The 23,467-nt window shown below is 33.3% G+C and overlaps 1 protein-coding gene and 1 non-coding gene across 2 annotated transcripts; both read left to right on the forward strand.

The window, feature by feature from the left end:
- Nucleotides 1-4,321: 4,321 nt before the first annotated feature.
- Nucleotides 4,322-6,508, forward strand: LOC145157159 (cytochrome P450 704C1-like). The gene is made up of 6 exons (XM_079076265.1): nt 4,322-4,725; nt 4,816-5,031; nt 5,111-5,389; nt 5,488-5,829; nt 5,915-6,115; nt 6,280-6,508. Exons 1-6 carry the CDS (start codon nt 4,336-4,338, stop codon nt 6,460-6,462), a joined length of 1,611 nt encoding a protein of 536 aa, XP_078932391.1. The 5' UTR covers nt 4,322-4,335; the 3' UTR covers nt 6,463-6,508.
- Nucleotides 6,509-7,899: 1,391 nt separating this feature from the next.
- Nucleotides 7,900-7,972, forward strand: TRNAE-CUC (transfer RNA glutamic acid (anticodon CUC)). Its single transcript has one exon. It is a non-coding gene; the product is annotated as a tRNA-Glu (tRNA).
- The last annotated feature ends 15,495 nt before the right edge of the window (nt 7,973-23,467 follow it).

Genomic DNA, 23,467 nt, shown 5'->3' on the forward strand with positions numbered 1-23,467 from the left:
CTTGGGATGTGACCTCTATGAAAAGTGACATATCATCAACGTCTTCTCCCGAGGATCCTACCAAGTACTGTTTCGAGTTTTCAAGCAACCAAATCCGTGAGTCTTCTAAGACTATAGGGAGTGGTGCGGTTTCGAGTGCGGTTAGACCGCACCTCACCCCTTTTTGGCCGCGGTTTTTGATTTGGTAATAGGGAATTTGACCGTTGAACGGTCAAAACTGTTGACATTTAATTAATTAATTAATTAATTAATTTATTATTATTATTATTTTTCCTATAAATTAAACCATCTACTTCATTATTTTTCAAACCAAAACCAAACTTTTACGTTTCTCTATTGCTTTCTCTCTCAAAATTAATAGAAATTGTCATCTTCTTCATCTTCTGAAGAATTTCAAGTTATTTTTGATGCTGCTATTGTTTGTGCTCAAATGACGGAACAAACATATGATATTTTATGCAATAACACAGCCGGAAGTTCTCAAACGGAGAACATGAATATATATATTTGCAGAAATCGTGAAGAAGCGAACAAACGTTTGGTACAAGACTACTTTCAAGAGAATGCCACCTATCAAGGGTACTATTTTCGTAGGCGCTTCAGAATGTTCAAACGTTTATATAAACGTATAGTTGAAGATGTAACGAGGGAGTGCAGTTTTTTCCAACAACATTTTGATGCTAGAGGTACACCCGGTTTCACTCCCTTACAAAAATGCACGGCCGCGCTTCGTCAGTTAGCATATGACATTACGCCTGATGCATTGGACGAAAGTTTTAGGATGTCTGCTAGGACTGCACGAGATAGTCTCCACTATTTTTGCAAAACTGTGATTCAGTTTTATGGCCCAAAATATTTACGTAAGCCTACAAGTAATGACATCTTACAATTGCAAGCTCATCATGCTAGTGTGCATGGGTTTCCTGGAATGATAGGAAGTTTAGATTGTCTCCATTGGGCATGAGAAAATTGCCCTACCTCACACCATGGGCAATTTACCCGAGGTGATCATGGTTACCCAACGGTCATACTTGAAGCAGTTGCATCACATAATCTATGGATTTGACATGCTTTTTTTAGTTCTTCCGGTTCGATTAACGACATCAACGCTTTTAATCGTTTACCTATATTTAACAACATATATGACAGATCTGCACCAAATTCTTCTTTTGAAGTGCATTGAACGCCATATAAGTATGGTTATTATCTTGTTGATGGGATCTATCCCGAGTATGATGTGTTTGTTAAATCGTTTACGTGTCCACATGGTTCTAGACGAAAAAAATTCAAGAGAGCTCAAGAAAGAGCTAGGAAGGATGTCGAGCGTGCTTTTGGAGCTCTTAAGAAACGTTGGTTCATATTGAAAAAACCAACAATTTATTTCGGCGAGGAAAAACCTCAAGAAATCATGTATACATGTCTTATATTGCACAACATGATTATTGAAGACGAAGAAAGATCGATATGTGTGTTTGACGAGGAAGAAACCATACCCGAGACACAACCAATAGAAATTGGTGGCGAAGAGTATATGAACAGGAGAGCAGAGATACGTTGCACTGAAACATTTCACAATCTTCGCACAGACTTGTTGGAACACATTTACAGGATTCAACACATTAACCTTAATTTGGATCCACCGGATGACTCGGAAGACGAGTTCTCGGAGAACGACTTTATGTAGTATGGTTTAGTTGTTTTATTTGTGTTTTTTTTAAGTTATTTTAATCGTTTGATGTGTGTTTTTTAAGTGTAGGATTTTTTTTTAATGTTATGTGTTTTTTTTTTTAAATTTTTAGTAATGCAATGTAATATTTTTTATTTTATTTTGAAGTATTAAAAAATTATTATTTTTAATTAAAAAGGAAGTTTTTTTTAATTAAATTATTAAAAAAAAGGAAAGAGTGTGGCACCACTCCTTGGGTGTGTCAAGAAACCACACTTGTGTGGTAAAAAGTGATGTGACACACATATGGCAGTGAATGGAGTGCGGTTTCGGTGACAACACTCCCTCCAGCCTAATCCGTGGTAATTAAATGCATCCAATAATGTTTGAATAGACATGAGATGTTCATGGTATTGTTCCTCTTCAAATGATACACCTCCATACCCACAAGAGTAACCAATAGGTGTCTCCTTTTACTAATATGTATATCACAATACTATCTCGATCAACATCAAATGGAATGGCTGATAAAGTGGGGTCTCTGAAACACAACAATCTTAACAAAACTTGATCGTTTAACCTAATCCAATCACTTTAAGAAATGCGATGATAGTGTAATACTGACTTTATTTTATTCATCCTCTAAGGAAGCAATCTTGGACCAAAACCCCAACTTCAATCTCTTGCGAGCTGTCAAGTAGAGGACCAGAATAAAATGTCAGGATAGCACAAAGGAAAATTACACTAAACCGAAAAAAAAATTAAAAAATTTACATTGTGTCTAAAAGTTTGAGGGGGTAGCAGGGCTATCCTGGGCTCCCACTAAGGTCTACCCCTGGAGTTGTTGTCTGAGAGAGCCCCGTCCACCCGTGAAAAGCAACGTTTTTTTCCATAACAACTTATTTTTCAATTTAAATCTTCTCCATTTGGGTAGTAGAATCAAGTTTTTCGGATTTTAAACTACCTAGACCTAGCCCCCGTGATTTGTTTTGGACAAATCATTTCTCCATGCCACCCATGAAATCTTTTTGGTTTTAGTAGACTCTACCCAAAAGAACATGCATCTTAAATTTCCTATCATGTTCAAAACTTTTTTTGGATGCCTTAAATATGGAGAAATAATCAAATCAAAAACTGCTCAACATATGTTTCAATAAAGTGAGCATGTGTCGATCAATAAGTTTTGTTCTTTCCAACTAGATACTTTCCTTTTGAACATTTCAATAATCGAAAACCCAATTACTGATTTAGACATTAGATCACCAACTGGATTACCAAGATTAATAAATGATAGAAATGGCATACTGTCATTGAGAAATATCAAATATTCTTTGCACAAAGAATCTCGCATATAAGTTTACCAAAGTGGTTACAACAAACAAGTTGAAGTTTAACTCAACTTCACTTGTCCAATAAGAAAGTTTGAATTAGAGAGAGAAGGTTATAAAAATTTAGGTTTATGAGACATACATGCCTTGGAAGGTAGCTGGTTTGTTGCCCGACCTCCAAGTGGGTGCATTGTGATGGTACATACATTGGAAGGTAGACTTTTAGTTTTTCAATACTATGATCTGATTATATGATTATATGTGTTTAATCAAGATGTTTATGACAAGAACAGTGTTGACCATCAATGACAAGTTAGGCATTACAAAAAGGATATTGGAGAAGCTCAGCGAATTCTCCAAATTAAGTTTTGTTGATTGTTGAAAATATTTATGACAACATGTTTTGTTCGTTGGCTGAATATGCCAGTCATCTTTGGAGACCCGCTCCTCATCCATATCATCCCTATGATGTTGCGAGATTCCGATCTGGCAAGTTTATGACACTAGTGGCCACAAATGTTGTAGCAAGAGGACTTGACATTAATGATGTTCAGTTAATCATCCAGGTACAATGGTGTGGTGTTAGGCTATTGGGTATGGGCAACATGTTATCATACTAAAAATTTGCCAACTCACATGTCATGTTATCTTTAACACCATTTGATTTATATAGGAAATGGTGTGCAAATGTTATAACATGTTAAGAGATACAAAGAGAGTTAGAGAGAGAGTGAAATAATGGCTTTTGATTGGTTAATTCTTACGTTACTTCCCGTGGCCATGATAACATTTCTTAACATAACACCAAATAACATGAGAGGGGGGCGGTGTACAAGGCGTTATAACGCCGTTTTTTGATTGCCACATCTAAAAAATGCGCAAGCGCGTCGCCCGCTCCTAGCAGTCTTACCGTGCAGATGTGCAGTGGCAGGTGGCACTACCCGCACCATGTACGTAGTACACCCATGGGTCTTAACAGTGTTTACATGTCCTTTTTGGTTAATCTAGTTTGTTTCTCATTCTTTTGGGGTGTTATTCATAATTTATTTACCATTTTTTTTGTTAATTGCAATAGAGATGTTAGCAAACGGATACTCTATCAGTCGTGTTTTGATCGAATGGGAGTTGGGTTTAACTAGGGTTAATTGGATAAAATAATTTGAAAAGTCGTTGAACATTAACTAAAGCCAAATAAATGAGCTATATAATTTGGTGGGTTTGTGGTGATAATAACCATTAAAACACAATAAAAATAAAAACCGTCTACGCAAATCCATCTATAAATTATTAATAACAAATAACAAAGGTCCCAAATTAATCCCCTTATAACAACAAGAAACGATGGTCATTCACAAATGGTGTCTCCACAATATGAGGACTCCCTTCTTTCTTACCACAACCACCATCGTCCTTCTCACAGTATTATTTTACGTTTCACCGTTGTTCATCCTCGCAGTTATCGGGATTCTCACTTCATTTTTGATAGTACTATTGGCTCTGGTGCTTGTACCTTACTTCAGAGAATTGTTGTCAACTGATCACCGGCCACCCATCATCGGACCAATAACAAATCAACTCATACACTTCCACAAGCTTCACGATTACATGACACTAATGGCGAAAAGGTATCCCACTTATCGTCTCATCACACCTTCACACAGTGAAGTTTATACAGTTGATCCTGTTAACACTGAGTACATTTTGAAGACCAATTTCGCAAACTACGGCAAGGTATAGTTATCATGTATCTTTCTACCTGATTTATAATTAAAGGGTTAACGGAAGTAACAGAGTCGATGAAGTTGTTGTTTACAATTACAGGGGGAGTACAATGTTGATATCATGAGTGATCTTTTTGGAAATGGGATTTTTGTTGTGGACGGAGCTAAGTGGAGCCACCAACGAAAGCTTGCAAGCTTAGAGTTCTCAACCAAAGTTTTACGAGAGTTTAGCACCGTTATTTTCAAGTCCAATACTGCTAAACTAGTGAAAAAGATTTCATTACTAGCAGCTGCTGAGGATTCGATGGATTTGCAGGTGAATATTCGATCACCTAAAAGCGATATGAATTAACTGTAGTTTTGTTTCATTTGCTTTCTATTTCTTTTTCGCGCAGGATCTGTTGATGAGGTCGACTTTAGATGCAATGTTTGAGGTGGGATTTGGATTTGAACTTGATACTCTATCTGGTTCAAATGAGGCCGGTAATCGGTTTATGGAAGCGTTTGATGCATCAAATGGTTTAGTATATTGGCGATTTGTGGATCTTCTATGGAAGGTGAAGAGGTATCTTAATATTGGTTCCGAATCCGCTCTCAAAGAAAAAATCAAAATTATCGATAACTTCGTATATGAATTGATACGAAACAAGCGGGAACAGATGAAAAACGAAGAGGTATCTTTATATATATGTGTGTAAACTCTAAACCTCTTGTGTTGTTTCCAATTTTGAACTTTTCAAGTGTTTGACTTCTCTTTTTGTGGTTATGACAGAGAGATAAAGAAGATATACTGTCGAGATTTCTGATGGAAAGTGAAAAGGATCCAGAAAATATGACCGATAAGTATCTGAGAGATATATCTTTGAGTTTTATCCTTGCCGGAAAGGATACATCTGCCAACACGATGTCTTGGTTCTTTTATGTGCTTTGCAAGCAATCGAGGATTCAAGAAAAGATTGCAGAAGAAGTGAAAATGGCGACCGAAGCCAATGGAAATGATCATACATCTACCGATGAGTTTAAGATAAAGTTGACCGAAGTTGCTCTTGACAAAATGCATTATCTTCACGCAACCTTAACAGAAACACTCAGACTCTATCCTGCAATTCCATTGGTAACTTCTGTTTTGCATATTTACTATATGTATGTATACATAGTAAAGCAATAACATGTAATATGTATTTTTTTTTTTTTTTAAGAATGGCAAGTGTGCGGAGAAAGACGATGTTCTACCAGATGGGTTCAAGATCAAGAAAGGTGACTATGTGGGTTATATGTCGTATCCAATGGGAAGGATGACCCAAATTTGGGGACCCGACGCAGAGGAATTCCGACCCGAAAGATGGCTCCACAATGGCGTTTTTCGACCTCAAAGTCCTTTCAAGCTCACCGCTTTTCAGGTACCTGCCTCCAACAAACATATATTTTTACTTTTCCCCCTAGACTTTTTTCGATTTTGGGTCTCTTAATGATTTAGTCTTTGGTGTTATTTTTATTATTATATGTTTGATTTTTTTAGTGTTATTTGTCTCCTGTTTTAAATATTGGATGTTTGTTTGATTAGGGTGGGCCAAGGACATGCCTGGGGAAGGAATTTGCTTACAGACAAATGAAGATTATTGCGGCTTTTCTTATTTACTTCTTCAAGTTCAAACTTGTGGATGAGAGTGAAGAAGCTACTTATAGAACCATGTTCACCCTTCACATGGATAAAGGACTCCACTTGTATGCATTTCCTCGTTTTTAATCAACATTTTCGCTAACTAAAATTTATGTTTTGTAGTTGTGTATTGAAGGACTCCATTTGTTGGTTTCATATTCTTGTATGATGTCTAAACTTGGTTAAGTCTTTGAACTCATATTTGCTATGGCCTATGGGTTTAACTTCTAAGGCTAATAACTTTGATCAAGATTCAAGAAACACTATTTGTTACATTTCATGAGAAAGGAAGATGAAATGAAAGAAACGACATGAGAGAGAGAGAATCATCTATGAATGAAAACTTTCTCATTGTATATACAAGGTGTATATGCAGTGACATAAGATATTGAAGCATCTAACTAACTTTAACTACCAAGACTAACTACTAACTAACGATAAATAGATGAAATTACTAAAATGCCCTTAGTGAGACTACTAGTGGGTATTGAGATTTTTCATTATTGGATTAAATTTGACGTAGTATTGAATATTCTTTATAATTGAATCTCACATTCGCTGGATAACGATTTAGGGTTTATGTTCTTACTTAATTATTAAGTTAGATTGCTTGTATTTTATTAACTGAAATCAAGGACAGTCTAGTAATTTTGACATTTTGTTTTGTTCTGTTCTATGTTTACTAAAACACTATAAAAAAGTTTGTTCAGTTCTGTCCAATCCAATTCAGTTATGTTCTGTCCAATCCAGTCCCACATACCAAACACCGTCTTAAGGTATTTCAAAACATGTAATGCAACATCTAGATGAGATTTAGTTGGCTTCTGATTGAATGGACTAAGATGTTAAACCGAATAAGATAAGTCTTGCCGAGCGTGAGGCAAATAGTTCAACTTTCCAATAAGCTTTCTATATTCAGTTGGATTTGAAAGAAGATTAGCTTGACCTTGATAAAGATTAAGCTTGGAGGGTTAAGGAGAAGGAGTAGTGACAATCAATCATAGAATATTAGCAAAATTTATGAGCTCAAAATAGTGGAACAACATACATCCTAAAACGATTTATTTTGATTTTAAAATTTTAGAAGATTCTAAGAAAATCAGTTAAGTCAAAGTGTCAAACTGCATAAGTAAATTTACAATTTAATTATCTTTGATAATGGATTATTTACATGTTTTACCAATTATCTAAATATCTTAAATAATTTACTCAGTTACCTAAATCAGATTACTTGACCTAAATTAATTACCAAAATATCGAAACCTGAGTACTTGACATTAAATATTTTATTAAGTTATCTAAAATTCTAAATCTGATTTACTTGACATCAAATAATAAAAATTTAGAATTATTTTTACCAGAATGATTTAACAAGTTGAAATGAAAGACCAATAAAGAATGCATCCACAGTAACATTATCGGGAAAATAAACAGATATAGTGGTTAGGAAAGTATTTTGCTTACACAACTGTCCAGGACGCCACAGTTTATGTGTTCTTCTCAATGTGAAATTAAATAAACAAATCCGTTGTAGTCTAGTTGGTTAGGATACTCGGCTCTCACCCGAGAGACCCGGGTTCAAGTCCCGGCAACGGAAACTTTTTTAATTGTTTTCTCTCAAGTGATTAAGTTTAAGGTGTTAAGGTATAATTTATAGGGAGGGAGGTGATAATACACTTGTTCATTTTATTCTTCCACTTGATAGAAAAGGTTTTATTTATTTATTTATTTATTTATTTATTTATTAATTGCTTTTTTATTTCTTTTTGTTAATAAAACATCATTTTATTCTTTAGTTATCACTTTATAACGTCAATAGTCTACTAATTTTCATCGTCACCTAAACTTCAAATATTTATGTTTTTCGAACCCTTCGGTGTTATGTAAAATCTAAATAAATCACATTAATTTTTAACATTGATTTTGGTGTCAATAATTATCACTTATTCCTTATTACGGGTGAGCATTTAGATCGGACCGGACCGGTTTCGGAGAATATTGTGGACCGTGGACCAGACCGGATGAGACTTACGGGGTCCAAGTCTAGGTTGTTTATATTTTATACCATTTGTTCTTGGACCCGTTTGGACCGGTACAACTTTACATGCATACGATACAACTTGTTAAAACGTATTTTTGGGTTTGATATAACTCGTTAAAACGAATATGTTGCTGAGTTTGATACGTTACAACTCGTTAAAATGAATATTTTTTTGGGTTTGATACGGTACAACTCGTAAAAATGAAAATGTTTCCATTTCTTGTTCCCTTTGGACCGGTCAAATTTTGATTGTTTATATTTTATACAATTTGTTTGAAGGATTGTAACTCATTAAATATAATACCAAAAACAACAAAATTATAGTCTAAATTCATTTACAAACTCTAAATTACACGTTAAAAAAAACATGTCAATTCGACTTAAAACAAATAAGATATGTTTGTTTAAAGAATTTCACAGAATACGTTTAAATTTCTTGCTGACAAGTTGAAATATTCCAGCTTTGATATATCATCTTTGAAGGATTGTAACTTATCGAATATAACATCAAAAACAACAAAATTATAGTCTAAAATCATCTACAAACTCTAAATTACACGTTGGAAAGAAACTCATGTCAATCCGACTTAAAACGAATGAGATATACTTGTTTAAAGAACTTCACATAATACAAAAGTTTAAATTTTTTGCTAAAAAACTGAAATATTTCAGCTTTGATATCTCATCTTTGAAGGATTGTAACTCATTGAATATAACACCAAAAACAACAAAACTATAGTCTAAAATCATCTACAAACTCTAAATTACACGTTAGAAACAAACCGCATGTCAAACTGACTTAAAACGAATGACATATTCTTGTTTAAAGATTTTCACATAATACAAAAGTTTAAATTTCTTACTGAAAGACTGAAATATTTCAGCTTTGATCTCTCATCTTTGAAAGATTGTAACTCATCGGATATAACAACAAAAATAACAAAATTATAGTCTAAAATCATCAAAAAAACTCTAAATTACACGTTAGAAAAAACCGCATGTCAATCCGACTTAAAACGAATAAGATATACTTGTTTAAAGAATTTCACATAATATATATATATATATATATATATATATATATATATATATATATATATATATATATATATATATATATATATATAGGAGTAGGATCAAATGAGAACACTAAAAAGGTTGAGAACGCGAGAACAAATCTGGACCATTTAAATACTTAAATCTAAGGTCATTATTGAAAGGGGGATTTATGAAAAATTCTTAAACTGTTGGCATTAAAATGTAACTTTTAAATGGTTAGAAGGACATAACAGGAATTTCAACTTTACTATCTCTTATAATTTCTCACCCGTTCATATATTTCCTTTAATCTATCGTGTATATATTTCCACCTCTTCTTTTTAGGGTTTCATAAAACTCACGCCATCATCGATCTGGGCATCACCCAGTATTACACCATCACAGACCCAAAAATCACAGACCCAAAAATCGAATCTATACAACTCTTATTTCTCTTCGATCGACGCCACGCACAAGAAAAAATCACAGGTAATGGTATCAAATATTAAACTAAAATTGGACCTCTTCTCTTCTTTAATCGATCGTACCCTTCTTAAATTCTCTTCTTTCTTTCTTGAAATTGATCACAGGTTCTGTTGATATAGAGTGAAATAACAAGCCACTAGTTGACTTTTGGTGCTTGACTGATCACTGAAATGGAAAAATGAAGGCAAAAGATTTTTGGCCCGGTGGTTCAGTGATGGCAGACCCGTTAAGAGGGGGAAACGACCAGCGATCCTCTGTCCTTCTTGAATCTGTCGCCAACAGTAAACCGAGGTAAGAATCTCTAGTATTCTCTTTGCTTCATCTTCTTCCTGATTTGATAAGAACAATAAAAAGAACAAAACAGATGAAACATCAATCCATTGGGGGTGTTTGGCTATTATTTTCACAGGAAATGGGAGAAGAAGAACATACTGAATCCTTTTTTTTATTGTTCTTATTGAAATCAGTGGGGTTTGATATGTGTTATTGTGTTTGGAGTTTGATGTTTGGCAGAATTTGATAGGCTCAACTGGGTGTTTGAGCTTTGTGGTTTTTGAGAGGGGAATATAGAGGGAAGAGGGAACATTGAATGAATGATGGAGGGAAGAGCTCCGACAGCAGTAGTGGGGGCGATGGCAGCTCTACTGCCTTTAATAACATACAAAGGGGTGTTGCGATTGAACTCATCGGTAAGTTTTTGAGTTTTTGATAGGGAGGAAGAAGAAGGGTAAAAATGGGTTTGGTTTTTGTTTTGGTTGATTCATTTGAAAAGAACAAGGAAAAAGAAAACGAGGGTAATAGATGTGAATCAGTATTACGGATTGATTAATTGTTAATGATTAGAACTATGTTTTTTAGATAAAGTTTCAGTTGTAATCTTATATGAATACAATGTCAAATGTCTCATTTGTAGTTAAACATCAATGAATAGAAGTATATTATAATTACATGATTTAATATCTTAATGATTTTTGTTTTGAACAGGTGTAATTTAGAGCTTGATGTTTCTAATAAGGATAACCTTAAAGCATGAAAATTGATAGTAGGATCAAGGGCGTCCCTCTTCGTTTATATATGTATGATAGCAGCAAGAAAATATAAAGAAAAAAAACAATCTTGTAGTAATTCATCTATGATTCACATTATAATCTTATATGAATATAACTACTGAAAATATAGCAATTTAGATATTTTTTTGTGTTCTTGTAAATTTATTCATGTATGATTAGAGTTGTATTCATTTATGATTGTAATAAAAGGCGTATTCATTTGCAAAGAAATGATGAATCATTAAACATTTTTTGATATCAATTCATGAACAAAAAAAAAAGACAAATCTAGTCATGACATTTTCAGTTATGAATATGACATTATTTGACAAAATTAAATTACAAAATTAGTTAACTGTTATATATTTTTAATCGATTGTATACTCAATAAATTAGTTTGATATTTATTCATTTATGGACAATAATCACGTAAAGTAAGATAAAAATCATTTTAAATTGATAACTTTTTTTCTCTTTCATTAATGATATAAAGAAAATGGAAAAACAATTATTTTTTTGGTAACAGTCAATTAGAATCCCAAAAATTTAGGAAAATATCATTTAATTAAAAGACAAGTTTACATATATGCCCTTATCTATTGATTGGTTCAGAACTGTTCTCGCGTTCTCAACTTTTTAGGTGTTCTCATTTGATCATTTCCCTATATATATATATATATATATATATATATATATATATATATATATATATATATATATATATATATAAAGCTAGCATTTTTTCTTGAATCTTATGCATTTGAAACCCTCTTTTTTAACTTCCTCAAACCACATTCATTTGAAACCCCCCTTTTTAACTAATGCAACTCAAAAGTTTTCTTAATTATGATTTAACACTCAAAAGTTTTATAACTTATATTATGTTTAACTAGCATTTATTGAAAAGTTTACTATAAAAAAAACAATCTTTTGGGAAGACATTCATACAAATCATATACAAAATTCAAAAAGAAAACAAACTTAAAGGTTTTGTGTTGGGTTGAGGTCTTATGACCACATTTGGAGATATGCTATTATATTAGAGCTTTTAATTTGTAAGTTTGTTATACTAATTCATTTTTATATTTTCTTCGTTTTTGGATTATTGTAATATAATCGTTGTATATTGTGGTTTAATCGTTAATATATTGATCATATGTTATATAGGGTAATGTCGAAAATATTTAATTAAATATTTTAAATATGTTTTTTTTTTGTTTTGTAATTGTACCGTTTCAAAAAGATAATTAATTAAAACTCATACATATGCTATACTTTCCATCTCTCTCTCTCTCTCTCTCTCTATATATATATATATATATATATATATATATATATATATATATATATATATATATATATATATATATATATATATATATATAGAGGTCAAAACTAGGGATGAGCAAACGGACCGGGGAACCGGACGAAACAGGTCCCAAAATCGTAACCCGATGGAACCGGTCGGGTCAGGACTAATACTATAATTTCGTGAATATTTGGAACCGGGACCCGGTAAGAACCGGTCGTTGGAACCGGCCCAAAACCGGGAACCGGACCGGATAGTCTTTACCCACGGAATCCACTGAAGCACGACTCGGCGACTCAGGTGGCTTAAGCTCATTTTAAACCGAGTGACAAATATAAATCTTGTGTAAATGACATTAGATATTATACATATAGAAATTAAAAGTAACAAAATTAATAAAGTTGTGGTAGATTTCATACCAAAGGTTGCATTTGCCAATTGCATGTATCTCCTGTATCGCACTCCTGTTTCGTGATCTTCATGGAGATTTACAAGCAAATACAAAGTGTAAAGTTGCCATATAAATGCCAAAGTCAACAGTATGACTCCCCAAGCCCTGTCATAAACCCAAAATCAAACAACAGATTACGTGATTTAAACTAGCTAGCGTAGAACGGTCAGATTGATAGATGATAGTGACGAATCCAATATCTTGTTTATGATATTCATCTTTTCATTACCGTACCATCTTCTCTAACTATAACACATTTTTAACAATATAAAATGATGTAAAAATTTATCCGTATCCTATCATTCAGATATTTAACAAAAACAAACAAAATACAATAATATTTATCCATGTATATGTATATAAAAAACATAACAGTTTTGCATTTATGTTATTGATCTTCGAGCTTATAATCACATTCAATAACTGGGCATAAACCGAAACCGTAACCCCAAAATACGTTGCTATTTCTCAAAGACCGGTTCCACAATCGAAAAACCGGCAAAAACAGGACCCGGAAACGTAACCGGTAGAACCGGAACCGGTAGAACCGTCGGGCCGGTTTGGTTCTTGATTTTGGCCGAAGCCGGTTCCCGGGTCGGGTCCTGGTCTGGCCGGTTCGGTCCTTTTGCTCATGCCTAGTCAAAACACTTCAACCAAAATTCATTTAAAATCTAATATTTCAAATGCTTTTTAATAATGATTGTAAAAATTTCAACATGTGTTACTTAATTTCAACATGTGTTACTTAATTGATTGATTAATAAAAATATTAATGTTTTTTAATAATAAAAATATTATTTAATTTGTTAGTTAACTAAAATATTTTTCCTACATAAAGATAACATTTTTATGTTTTGTTACTCATATTTGTTTATGTAATTAGAAAACAATGTGTACATAGAATAACTACTTCAATTTCACATAGGAATCGATACCACTAGAAAGGTATGTTGTCTTTAACCGGTGGTAGGAGATCCACATACCATTTTTAATTATTTATACTAATGCTTAGTAATATCTATTTTATATTCCTATTCACCTTAATTTTTTAGGTACAAATTAAGGAAGAGGGATCTCGGCGCACCAACATAAAGTCAACCGTACGCCTTGCAAAATATGTAATTAAAATTAAATATCATATTTACTAATCGACTTATTTTAAAACTCTTGATGACATTTATGTATAATGATATATTTTGTATGACTTTATTTTTAATTTCAATGTTTAATATTTGAAAGTTCATATATGAAATCTTGGATGTTTTGGTGTAATATAAATAGTGTAATACAAAGTTTATTAGTTCAATATTGTTTATTAATAGCTCATTCAAAACAACTTATATTTTATTTTATCCAAAAAATATTATCGGACATAAGAAAAGTAGATTATATTAATGTTATACAAAAAGTTATAATATATATTGGATATTATAAAAGTAAAAGTTAAGTTTATAAGGTATGAACTATATTAGATAGTATCAAAATATAAGTTGATGGATTTTTATGTTATTTGATAATTCGGTTAATACCCAAAACATGACTAAAACATAAATTTCGACATATTTCTATTTTTTCCCATAATTATTTTAACCACTTAAATGCATTCTTGCGCAACGCGCAAGGTTACGCCTAGTATATATATATATATATATATATATATATATATATATATATATATATATATCCATATCCTAATAGTTTTAATCTTCTTTTGCCAAGTGTCACTCTAATACAACTCCTCATTAATATTATGCCATGTGACATGTGTCATATAAATATATTAGACAATTCATTTCAAAATTCAAATTTACATTTTCTATTATATGTTAAATTTGAAGTTATAATAACTTTAAAAAATTGATATACCTCTTAATTAATAATTTCTTTAAAATGAATTATTTAAAATAATTGATTAATGATTATAAATTTTTATTATGAAAGTTAAATTAATTTTATAACCCGTGGTTCCCACGGGTTATAAACTAATATATATATATAAGCAGGTCCAAAACCGGTTTTTACCCGGAGCCGGTAAAAAAACCGGTTTAATTAATAATTTGTTTAAAATGAATTATTTAAAATAATTGATTAATAATTATAAATTTTTATTATGAAAGTTAAATTAATTTTATAATCCGTGGTTCCCACGGGTTATAAACTAGTATATATATATATATATATATATATATATATATATATATATATATATATATATATATATATATATATATATATATATAAGCAGGTCCAAAACCGGTTTTTACCCGGAGCCGGGAAAAAAACCGGACCGGTTTTGATCAAATCCTAGAACCGAGAACCGACCCGGGGTCCAACAAAGGTCCGGTCCGGTCCGGTTCACCGATCCGGTCCACATGTCCAAATGCTCACCCCTATTCCCTGTCACTTTTTGTTGTACAAACTTGCTTCATAAACAAAATAGTTAAACCCATGCACTATATACCCATACACCACATACCCAGGAAAGTAACATTGAAAGAAGCATTGAAATCAAAATAATGTTAAAAGAAAGTTGTCTAACCAAAATATTCAAATCAAAACAATGTTAAAAAAAGTTTGACGATAAAGAAACATTCACCCTACTCTTATTGCATATCATCAATTGAAAAAGTTAGATCTGCATTTAAATCAATTAAGTCATTTTTAGACACTTCATTATTCATTTGTAAGATAGAAGTAGAAGTCGAAGGATTATGTGTTTGTGATGATTCCACAAGCTCAAATCTTGAAGGGTCTCGTGCGGTAGAACTTATTCGTCTTTTCTCTTTTGCTTTGAAGGCCTACCCTTTGGTCGACGAATCACAGGCTCAAACAATATATCAAATTCAGTCAAAAGTTTAGTAATGATAGAAATGGCAAATTCTTTCTCACTTAAAGGCCACATTTGGTATCTTGAAGATAACTCACTAAGCAACACATCAAATTCATTGGTGACATCATTGTGTGTAACATTCATAAAATTTCAACAACATTTTTAACTTTTCAAAACAACCCATTCACTAAAGAGGTATTTACAAAAACCATTGTTTCTAAAACATTATTTAAAATCGGAATCGTTTGCAACATAGTTTTCAAAATATTTCCATTATCACAGTTTTCCCAGAATTCATAAGTTCCAAAACACTAGGATGTGTACGGTTACGCCTTCACCTGCCACGGTCCACTGAAGTACCTGAAACCATAAACCAAAACTGTAAGCACGAAGCTTAGTGAGTTCCCCCAAAATACCAATCAAAACAAAAATACATACACAAACAACATACTATGGGTCCAATCATCATCGGGATGGAATACCACAGGCCCCTCAACCATCGGGTTGGAATGCCAACATACTATGGGTCCAATCAACCATCGGGTTGGAATACCCCAGGCCCCTCAACCATCGGGTTGGAATGCCAACATACTATGAGTCCAATTAACCATCGGGTTGGAATACCCCAGGCCCCTCAACCATCGGGTTGGAATGCCAACATACTATGGGTCCAATCAACCATCAGGTTGGAATACCCCATGCCCCTCAACCATCAGTTTGGAATGCCAACACACTATGGGTCCAATCAACCATCGGGTTGTAATACCCCAGGCCCCTCAACCATCGAGTTGGAATGCCAACAATCATGCATGTACGCATATAACAAATAATCATATATCAGTCTACAACCAGTCAAACAGATTTAAAAGATCACTAAGCATAGCATCATCCTATTTACCAAGATACCGATCTAACAGATCATAATAGTATAGCAACATCCTATTTACCAGGATACCGATCTAACAGATCATAACAACATAGCAACATGCCTAACAGGAAATCAATCCAATGGGCTGACATTGGTTCCTTCGACCCGCAAGTATAGTGAGGAAGACTCACCTCTCAAGCAGTGCAGAACCGACAAGGTCTGACTCCGAATCTCGGATCTCGACTCAAAAGCCTACAACCACCATGTGACCAATTCCATCAAAATCCCAAAATACCCAAAATGCCCTCAAAAGCCAAACTTGGTCAACCATGGTCAAATCAAAGGTCAACGGTCAAGGTCAATAGTCCATTTGACCCAACTCGTCGAGTGCACCCATGAACTCGTCGAGTTTCTATAGTACTCAGAATGTCGGGAAAACCTTAGCCAACTCGGCGAGTTGGTTGGAAAACTCGCTGAGTTTTCCCCAGCTTAACACATTCAGTTGATTCTTTGATCCCAGGGACTCTAAGGCTCAGATCTAAACTCAAATGTTGTCTAAAAGGATAAAGTTTCCAACTTTATCCTTTGGGGCTACTTTAAATGCTCAAAAACCCCTCCATATGGCCTGAAAACTCAAGGGCTTAACCATTAAGCAAAAATCCTTGAGATCAGAAATCCCAACTTTTCCAGAAGAGATTCTAGCCTCAAAAACGTCCCAAAGGTTGGTGCTTTATAGATATGCATGCCTAATGCATGTCTTGAACCCAAAATGGGTTAAAAAGGGAAAATGTGACCTAAACTCCATGCATGGCATCAATACTTGGCTAAAGACCATATCCAAACCACTATAAGGTCACCTTAACCTGGAGATTCATAAAGTTACAACCTTTATGAAATCCATCCATAGCAAGATCCAAGAATAAGGAGAAAAAGAGACAAAACTCAAGATCTAGCTACATAAAGGAGTAAAAATCGGATCTTGGACACTTACAAAAGGTCTAGAAGAGTGCCAAACTGAAGATGAGAGCTTTTCTTGCTAGATCCTTGCCTCCTTGTTCTTACTTCTTCTCCTTTTGCTCCAAAAATACCACACTAGCTCACAAAATGAGAGGGAAGGGTGATTAGGTTTCACAAGGGCCGATATGGGGGTTTGGAGGCTGATAAAAGATCACCCTTAAGGACTTAAGGAGGTTATATAGGGTGCAAAACCCTAAAAATTAGGGTGTCCCGTTCAGCCATCAACACGTCGAGTTCTCCTTACCAACTCGATGATTTGGTCTATAAAAATGCGCGACCCTAAAGCCCTTCAACACACCGAGTTGAGGCTGTCAACTCGCCGAGTTCCAATGGAAAAACATGCTTAAAGGATTAAATATCACACCTGGGAATCGAGATGTTACATTGTGTGAATTATCTTCAGAATTAAGGCGCAATGTATCAATTTTCCAATGTGGATGACTGAGATCCAAGGAAAGTGGCCCTCTTTGCAAATGATTTATCTTGTGAGGACAAGGAAGACTCATGGTCGCCATAAAATGACCGGTACAAGGATTCATTGAACCTGAAAAAACCAACGGTTAATGTAGAAATTATTGTTTATAACAATTTAAAAGTACAATCTTTGTAAATATTACCATTTTTGTCATATTGTACATGTATCTCCTTTAGTGCAAAATGAGATACATGATACAAAAGTTCTCTATAAGTAGACACATTATGTTAAGAAGAACTTGAATTCTTTCACTTGCGAGTTTCACTTTAATCTTGTTGAATTCATGTGTAACTGCAAGACAAATTTTTTCTTTAACTTCTTGAAAGCCACCGGTAGATACTTGTAGATAGGACTTAAGTTTGGCATGAGCACCTTCAGCCCTTGAAGATTAACGCTTACCAAAATGCAAGCAATTGTCTGTCCAGGCACTAACAAATTTTTCTTTCTAGAGCAACCATGTGTTTCTTATATACTCAACTGCAACTTTCTACGTCTGATAAAGCAACTCAAATTCAACCCAATTATTCTAAAAAATAGTTGGTGTAGTTGAATATGCTACATTTGTCCAACTTGACATAAATATATCAAATTCTTCAGTATGTTAAAATGCTTCTTGCAATTTGCTAACACATTCTTTTCGATATGCCAAATACACAAAAGGTTTGTTGTATTCAGAAATACCATCTTTATGGCATTCATTAATGCTAACTCTCTATCAGTCACAATCACGGACGAGTCATGGTTTTCAAGAATCTTCTTAAATGCACTTAATGCCCAAATATAACTACCTTCATATCTTTCTCCAAAAAATTAAAAACAAACCTAGAATAAAAGGAGGTATTAAAGCATGAGACACCAATGATGTCAAGGAGAGGCATGTTATATTTGTTTGTTTTGTATGTGCAATCCATCACAAAGATAGTTGAGAAGACTTTGGTCAATTTAACTGAAAAAGGATGTGCAATGAAAAAATGAGTTATATGCCCTAATGTATTATATAAAATATCATAAATAAAACCCTCTTTTTCAAGATCTTCAAATAAGGCACTAACCATTCATCGATTTTGCAACTTTTCCTTGCGAAGTTTTGCCTTCAAGTTGTACATAGTTCGAGAATTTGCTAGAAGGTTTTGGTTCTTTTTACGCAAAGCAGAAAGTATTTGCCATGGGGGTATGCTAGAAAGCGTCATGTTTTTTACACTTTTTTACGTCATCCGGTGATAATCGATGGATTGATGGATGCATAGAGATATTAATAGAGGGTTCATGGTTGTGAGTCAAATTTTTAGCATTAAGGACCCAAGCACCATCAATTCCATTTTTATCTACAATCTGGAAGGGACATTTAATCAAACGAGATTCAGTGTTCCTCGTCCTTTTATCTCCACTACAAAATCTACCTTGATTCGAACCTCCTCGATCACATTTTAACTTGACAAATTTGTCTTTACTTGAATCTCGAATAGATACGACATATCCTTTAGTGTAATAAAAATCTCTTACATTCTTCAGTAATTCATCGTATATTCAAATTTGGAGTTAGCTAAATAGAGTTCTTCATTCTGATATGTAAATCCATTCTGATTTATTGAATCAATTTTAACAATCAGTTTTAACAGTAAAACTTTGTATCCATTCCAAGCAGATGATTAATGGAATCAACAATCTTATGACAATGTCCTTTCCAATCAGCTTTAACAGTAAAACAACAATATGCCAATATCTCTTCCAATCAAATGATAAATGGAATCAACAACTTTGAATACATTACAATCACATGATAAATGGAATCAACAAACTTAAAAAACTTATTCAGAAATTTCACCAACAACACAATCAACAATTTACAAAAAGATTGAAACACATGAAATCAGTTGTATGATCATTACATTATGAACATACTAAAACAACAATATAATTAGAGACCTTATGAACCAATTGAAACAAAAAAATAAAAAAAATTAGACTAATGATATCAACAATATAACCAACATGTCCTTAAAAAGGATGAATTAGAAAACTTATTAATCAGATAAAAAAATGCAATCAATAATACAATCAAACATGTAAGATGCTCTGTTCTTTACCCTTGATGGCTAAACTGATGAAATCAGCAATAACTAAAGCATCTATGACCGACGAAGTACTAACGACTACCAGCGAGCTGCACCGGAGAGCGGAGAAGAAGCAACTCGACCGCAACCTGCGCAGAAGGAGCAGCGACTAAAAGAGTGGGATTCTTGAAAGCCGATTAGGAAGGAGATTAGCTAAAGCCGTTTTTTCTATTTCTTTTCATATATTTTGTTTAATTAATGGAAAGGGTATAACTGGAAAAGTACTTTTTTATTAAGTGGTAGGAAGAAAAAAAAGTGGATATGTCAACACCCTAATTTATATGGCATACTATGGCTAGCTTAAATCATTTTTAATGCATCCACAAATATGAAATGTTCTTCGTTCTTCCATGTTCGTCATCCAATTTAACCTTATAAATATTTTAAAGTTGTGTTTGACGCGTAATAACTAGCTGATAAACTAACTTCTTTTTCAAGTTTTTTTAAGTTGTCATGTTTAGCAAGCCAAAAAGTAACTTATAAGCTAGCTTTTTAAAAAGCTATTAAAGTAGCTTTTTAGAAAATTTTAAATTTTTTTCAAATATACCCCTTAATTAATTATAGAAACATATTTTTTTAAATGTCCTTTTATGTCATTTTATATCTTTCAACTAATTTTATCAAACGTTATTTTTTATCAGCTAACTTTTTATTTAAGAGCTGGTACTAATAAGTAAAAATATTTATCACCTCAATATATTTAACTATATTACTTTCAAAAAATTGCAAATGTTCACGAGAATGGTACTCCTCATATGATGTAAACAATTTTGCTTTTTGGCCCACAACGATATTAATATTTCTTGGACTTTCTCTATGTAGGATTCGTCCACTTTCTATTTTTAAAAGTAAAAGTGTACTGAAAATAATAGAGAAAAAAATTGAAAAAAACCAAAAAAGCCTATATAACATCACTCGACGAATAACTGCCAATTAGATTTTTATTTAATTATTATTATTATTTTTTTTTACAACTCATACAGGTCAATACTACATATTAATATAGTGACCTATGGGATAAAACACCAACTCCCCCTACATGGGAGGTTTCGGTTACAAGCTAACCATGAGAAATGTATGTGACGACCTTCGGTGCCTTAGCATATCGTCCAAAGAGCGAGACACTCTCCTCCTATGACCTTGAAAATACGTGGAGTCACTATGGCCAGCTGAAACCCATTTTAAATAAAAATATAATCTTTCAAGTGAATTTATTAGGTTTTTGCATTCATATGTTTGTGTTACGATTTATTTATTTACATGACTTACTATTTACTTTGACTTTATTCTCATTTTGTCTGCTCATAAATTGATTTTCGTTTTACGTATGCCGGATGTAATCTTTGTGAACTTTACCCTCAATAAAGACATGATTGTTCATATCTATCTTTATGTATCTTATTTTAACGAGATTCATAATGTTTGTTCTAGATCTAAAAAAAACTTATAAATCACTTGTTATTTTTCAATGAATTGGAGATAGAAGTCATTTTTCTCATTATTGAAAGAATGGATCAAGAAGATTCATTATATACAAGATTCTCTACTTCTCTCTTCTAACAGATACAACGACTGACTTTATCAAATTTCCAAAATATTTACAAAACCAACCTTGAACTATATACAACTATACACATTTGTCATAAAAGCAAATATATTCCAATACCCCACCCCCCCTCTCAAGTTGGAGGATGATCAATCATACCCAACTTGAAAACAACGTCATTATGGTCTGAACCATTTAAGACTTTAGTGAAAACATCACCAGGTTGTTGTTTAGTAGGAATGTGGAACAATGTAATCAATCCTCCTTGAAGCTTTTCACGCACAAAAGGACAATCAAGTTCGATATGTTTTGTGCGTTCATGGAAGACTGGATTCTTTGCAATATATATTGCCTCCATGTTATCACAATGTAAAGGAATAGGGGTAATTTCGGGAATTTCAAATTCTGTAAGCAATCGACTTAACCAAGCAAGTTCAGAGCATACCCTTCTCATGGAATGATATTCTGCTTCAGCAGAAGATAAAGAAACAGTTGCTTGTTTCTTTGACTTCCAGGAAATAAGACTACCTCCCATGGTTATATAATAACCACTAATAGAACGTCGGGTAGTTGGGCAGGCTGCCCAATCGGAATCGCAAAAAGCCTCCAGCTGATAACTTGGTTTATTATTCAAAAGTAAACCTTTGGAGATTGTATTTTGTAAATAAACCAATACATGTTTTTCTGCATCAAAGTGACTTTGACAAGGAGAACTATTGAATTGACTCAGAAATTGCACAGTGAATGCAATATCTGGACGTGTATGTAATAAGAAATAAAGTTTGCCTGTTAACTGTCGATATGATGTGGCATCTACGAGAGGATCATCATTAGTATAGAGGGATTTAAGCTTGCTTGGAAGTGGAGAAGTAAATTGGGATGATGATGAAACAGAATATTCAGCAAGTAATTCCTTTATGTACTTGTGCTGATACATGATGATCCCATCTTGGGTATGAATAAATTCAAGACCTAAGAAGAAATTAATCATTCCTAGATATTCTATTTGAAATCGTTTATGAAGTAATCTTTTCAAATCCAGGATGTCTTGTTCATTGTTGCCAGTCACAAGAACATCATCCACATAAACCGCTACAATAACCAATGAATTTTCACTTTTCTTTGTGAACAATGAATGATCATTCTTTGACCTTATAAAACCTTTATCATGTAAAGCAGATGATAATTTGTCATACTACTGACGTGATGCTTGTTTGAGCCCATACAACGACTTTTCAATTTGCAAACCATAGTTGAGGAAGAATCCATGTCTGGAGGTAATTTCATATAGACAGTTTCATGCAAAAAGGCATTATTTACATCAAATTGATGGATTTTCCAAGCCTTTTTAACTGCAAGAGTGATAAGACATCTGACTATATTGAATTTTATGACTGGAGAGAAGGTTTCATGAAAGTCAATACCTTCCTTTTGAGTGAAGCCCTTTGCCACAAGCTTGGCCTTGTACCTCTCAATTGTTCCATTCGATTTGTACTTCACTTTATAAACCCATTTGCATGAAATTGGTTTCTTACCCTTTGGAAGAGGAACTATATCCCAGGTATGATTAGAATGTAATGCATCAAATTCTTTCTTCATTGCTTCTTCCCATAAAGGATTTCCATTAGCTTGATGATAAAATTGGGGCTCGACAATTTTTGATTGAACATTGAATGCTAAGAAATCAACTTGATTGATATAGTGATCAAAAGATGGCTTGTCTGGTATGAACCAGTTGGTGATTGTGTTGGAACATTCATCAAAACAATCATCGTGAGTTTGAATATTTGAGCAGATATAATCGTTTAAATGGGCATGTTTGACAGATATTCTGGTTGTTCTTCGTAATTGAGGTTGAGGTTGAGTAG

This window comes from Lactuca virosa, chromosome 2 (genome assembly GCF_052849685.1).
Source record: "Lactuca virosa cultivar CGN04683 chromosome 2, Lactuca_virosa_CGN04683_v6, whole genome shotgun sequence".
NCBI lineage: Eukaryota > Viridiplantae > Streptophyta > Magnoliopsida > Asterales > Asteraceae > Lactuca > Lactuca virosa.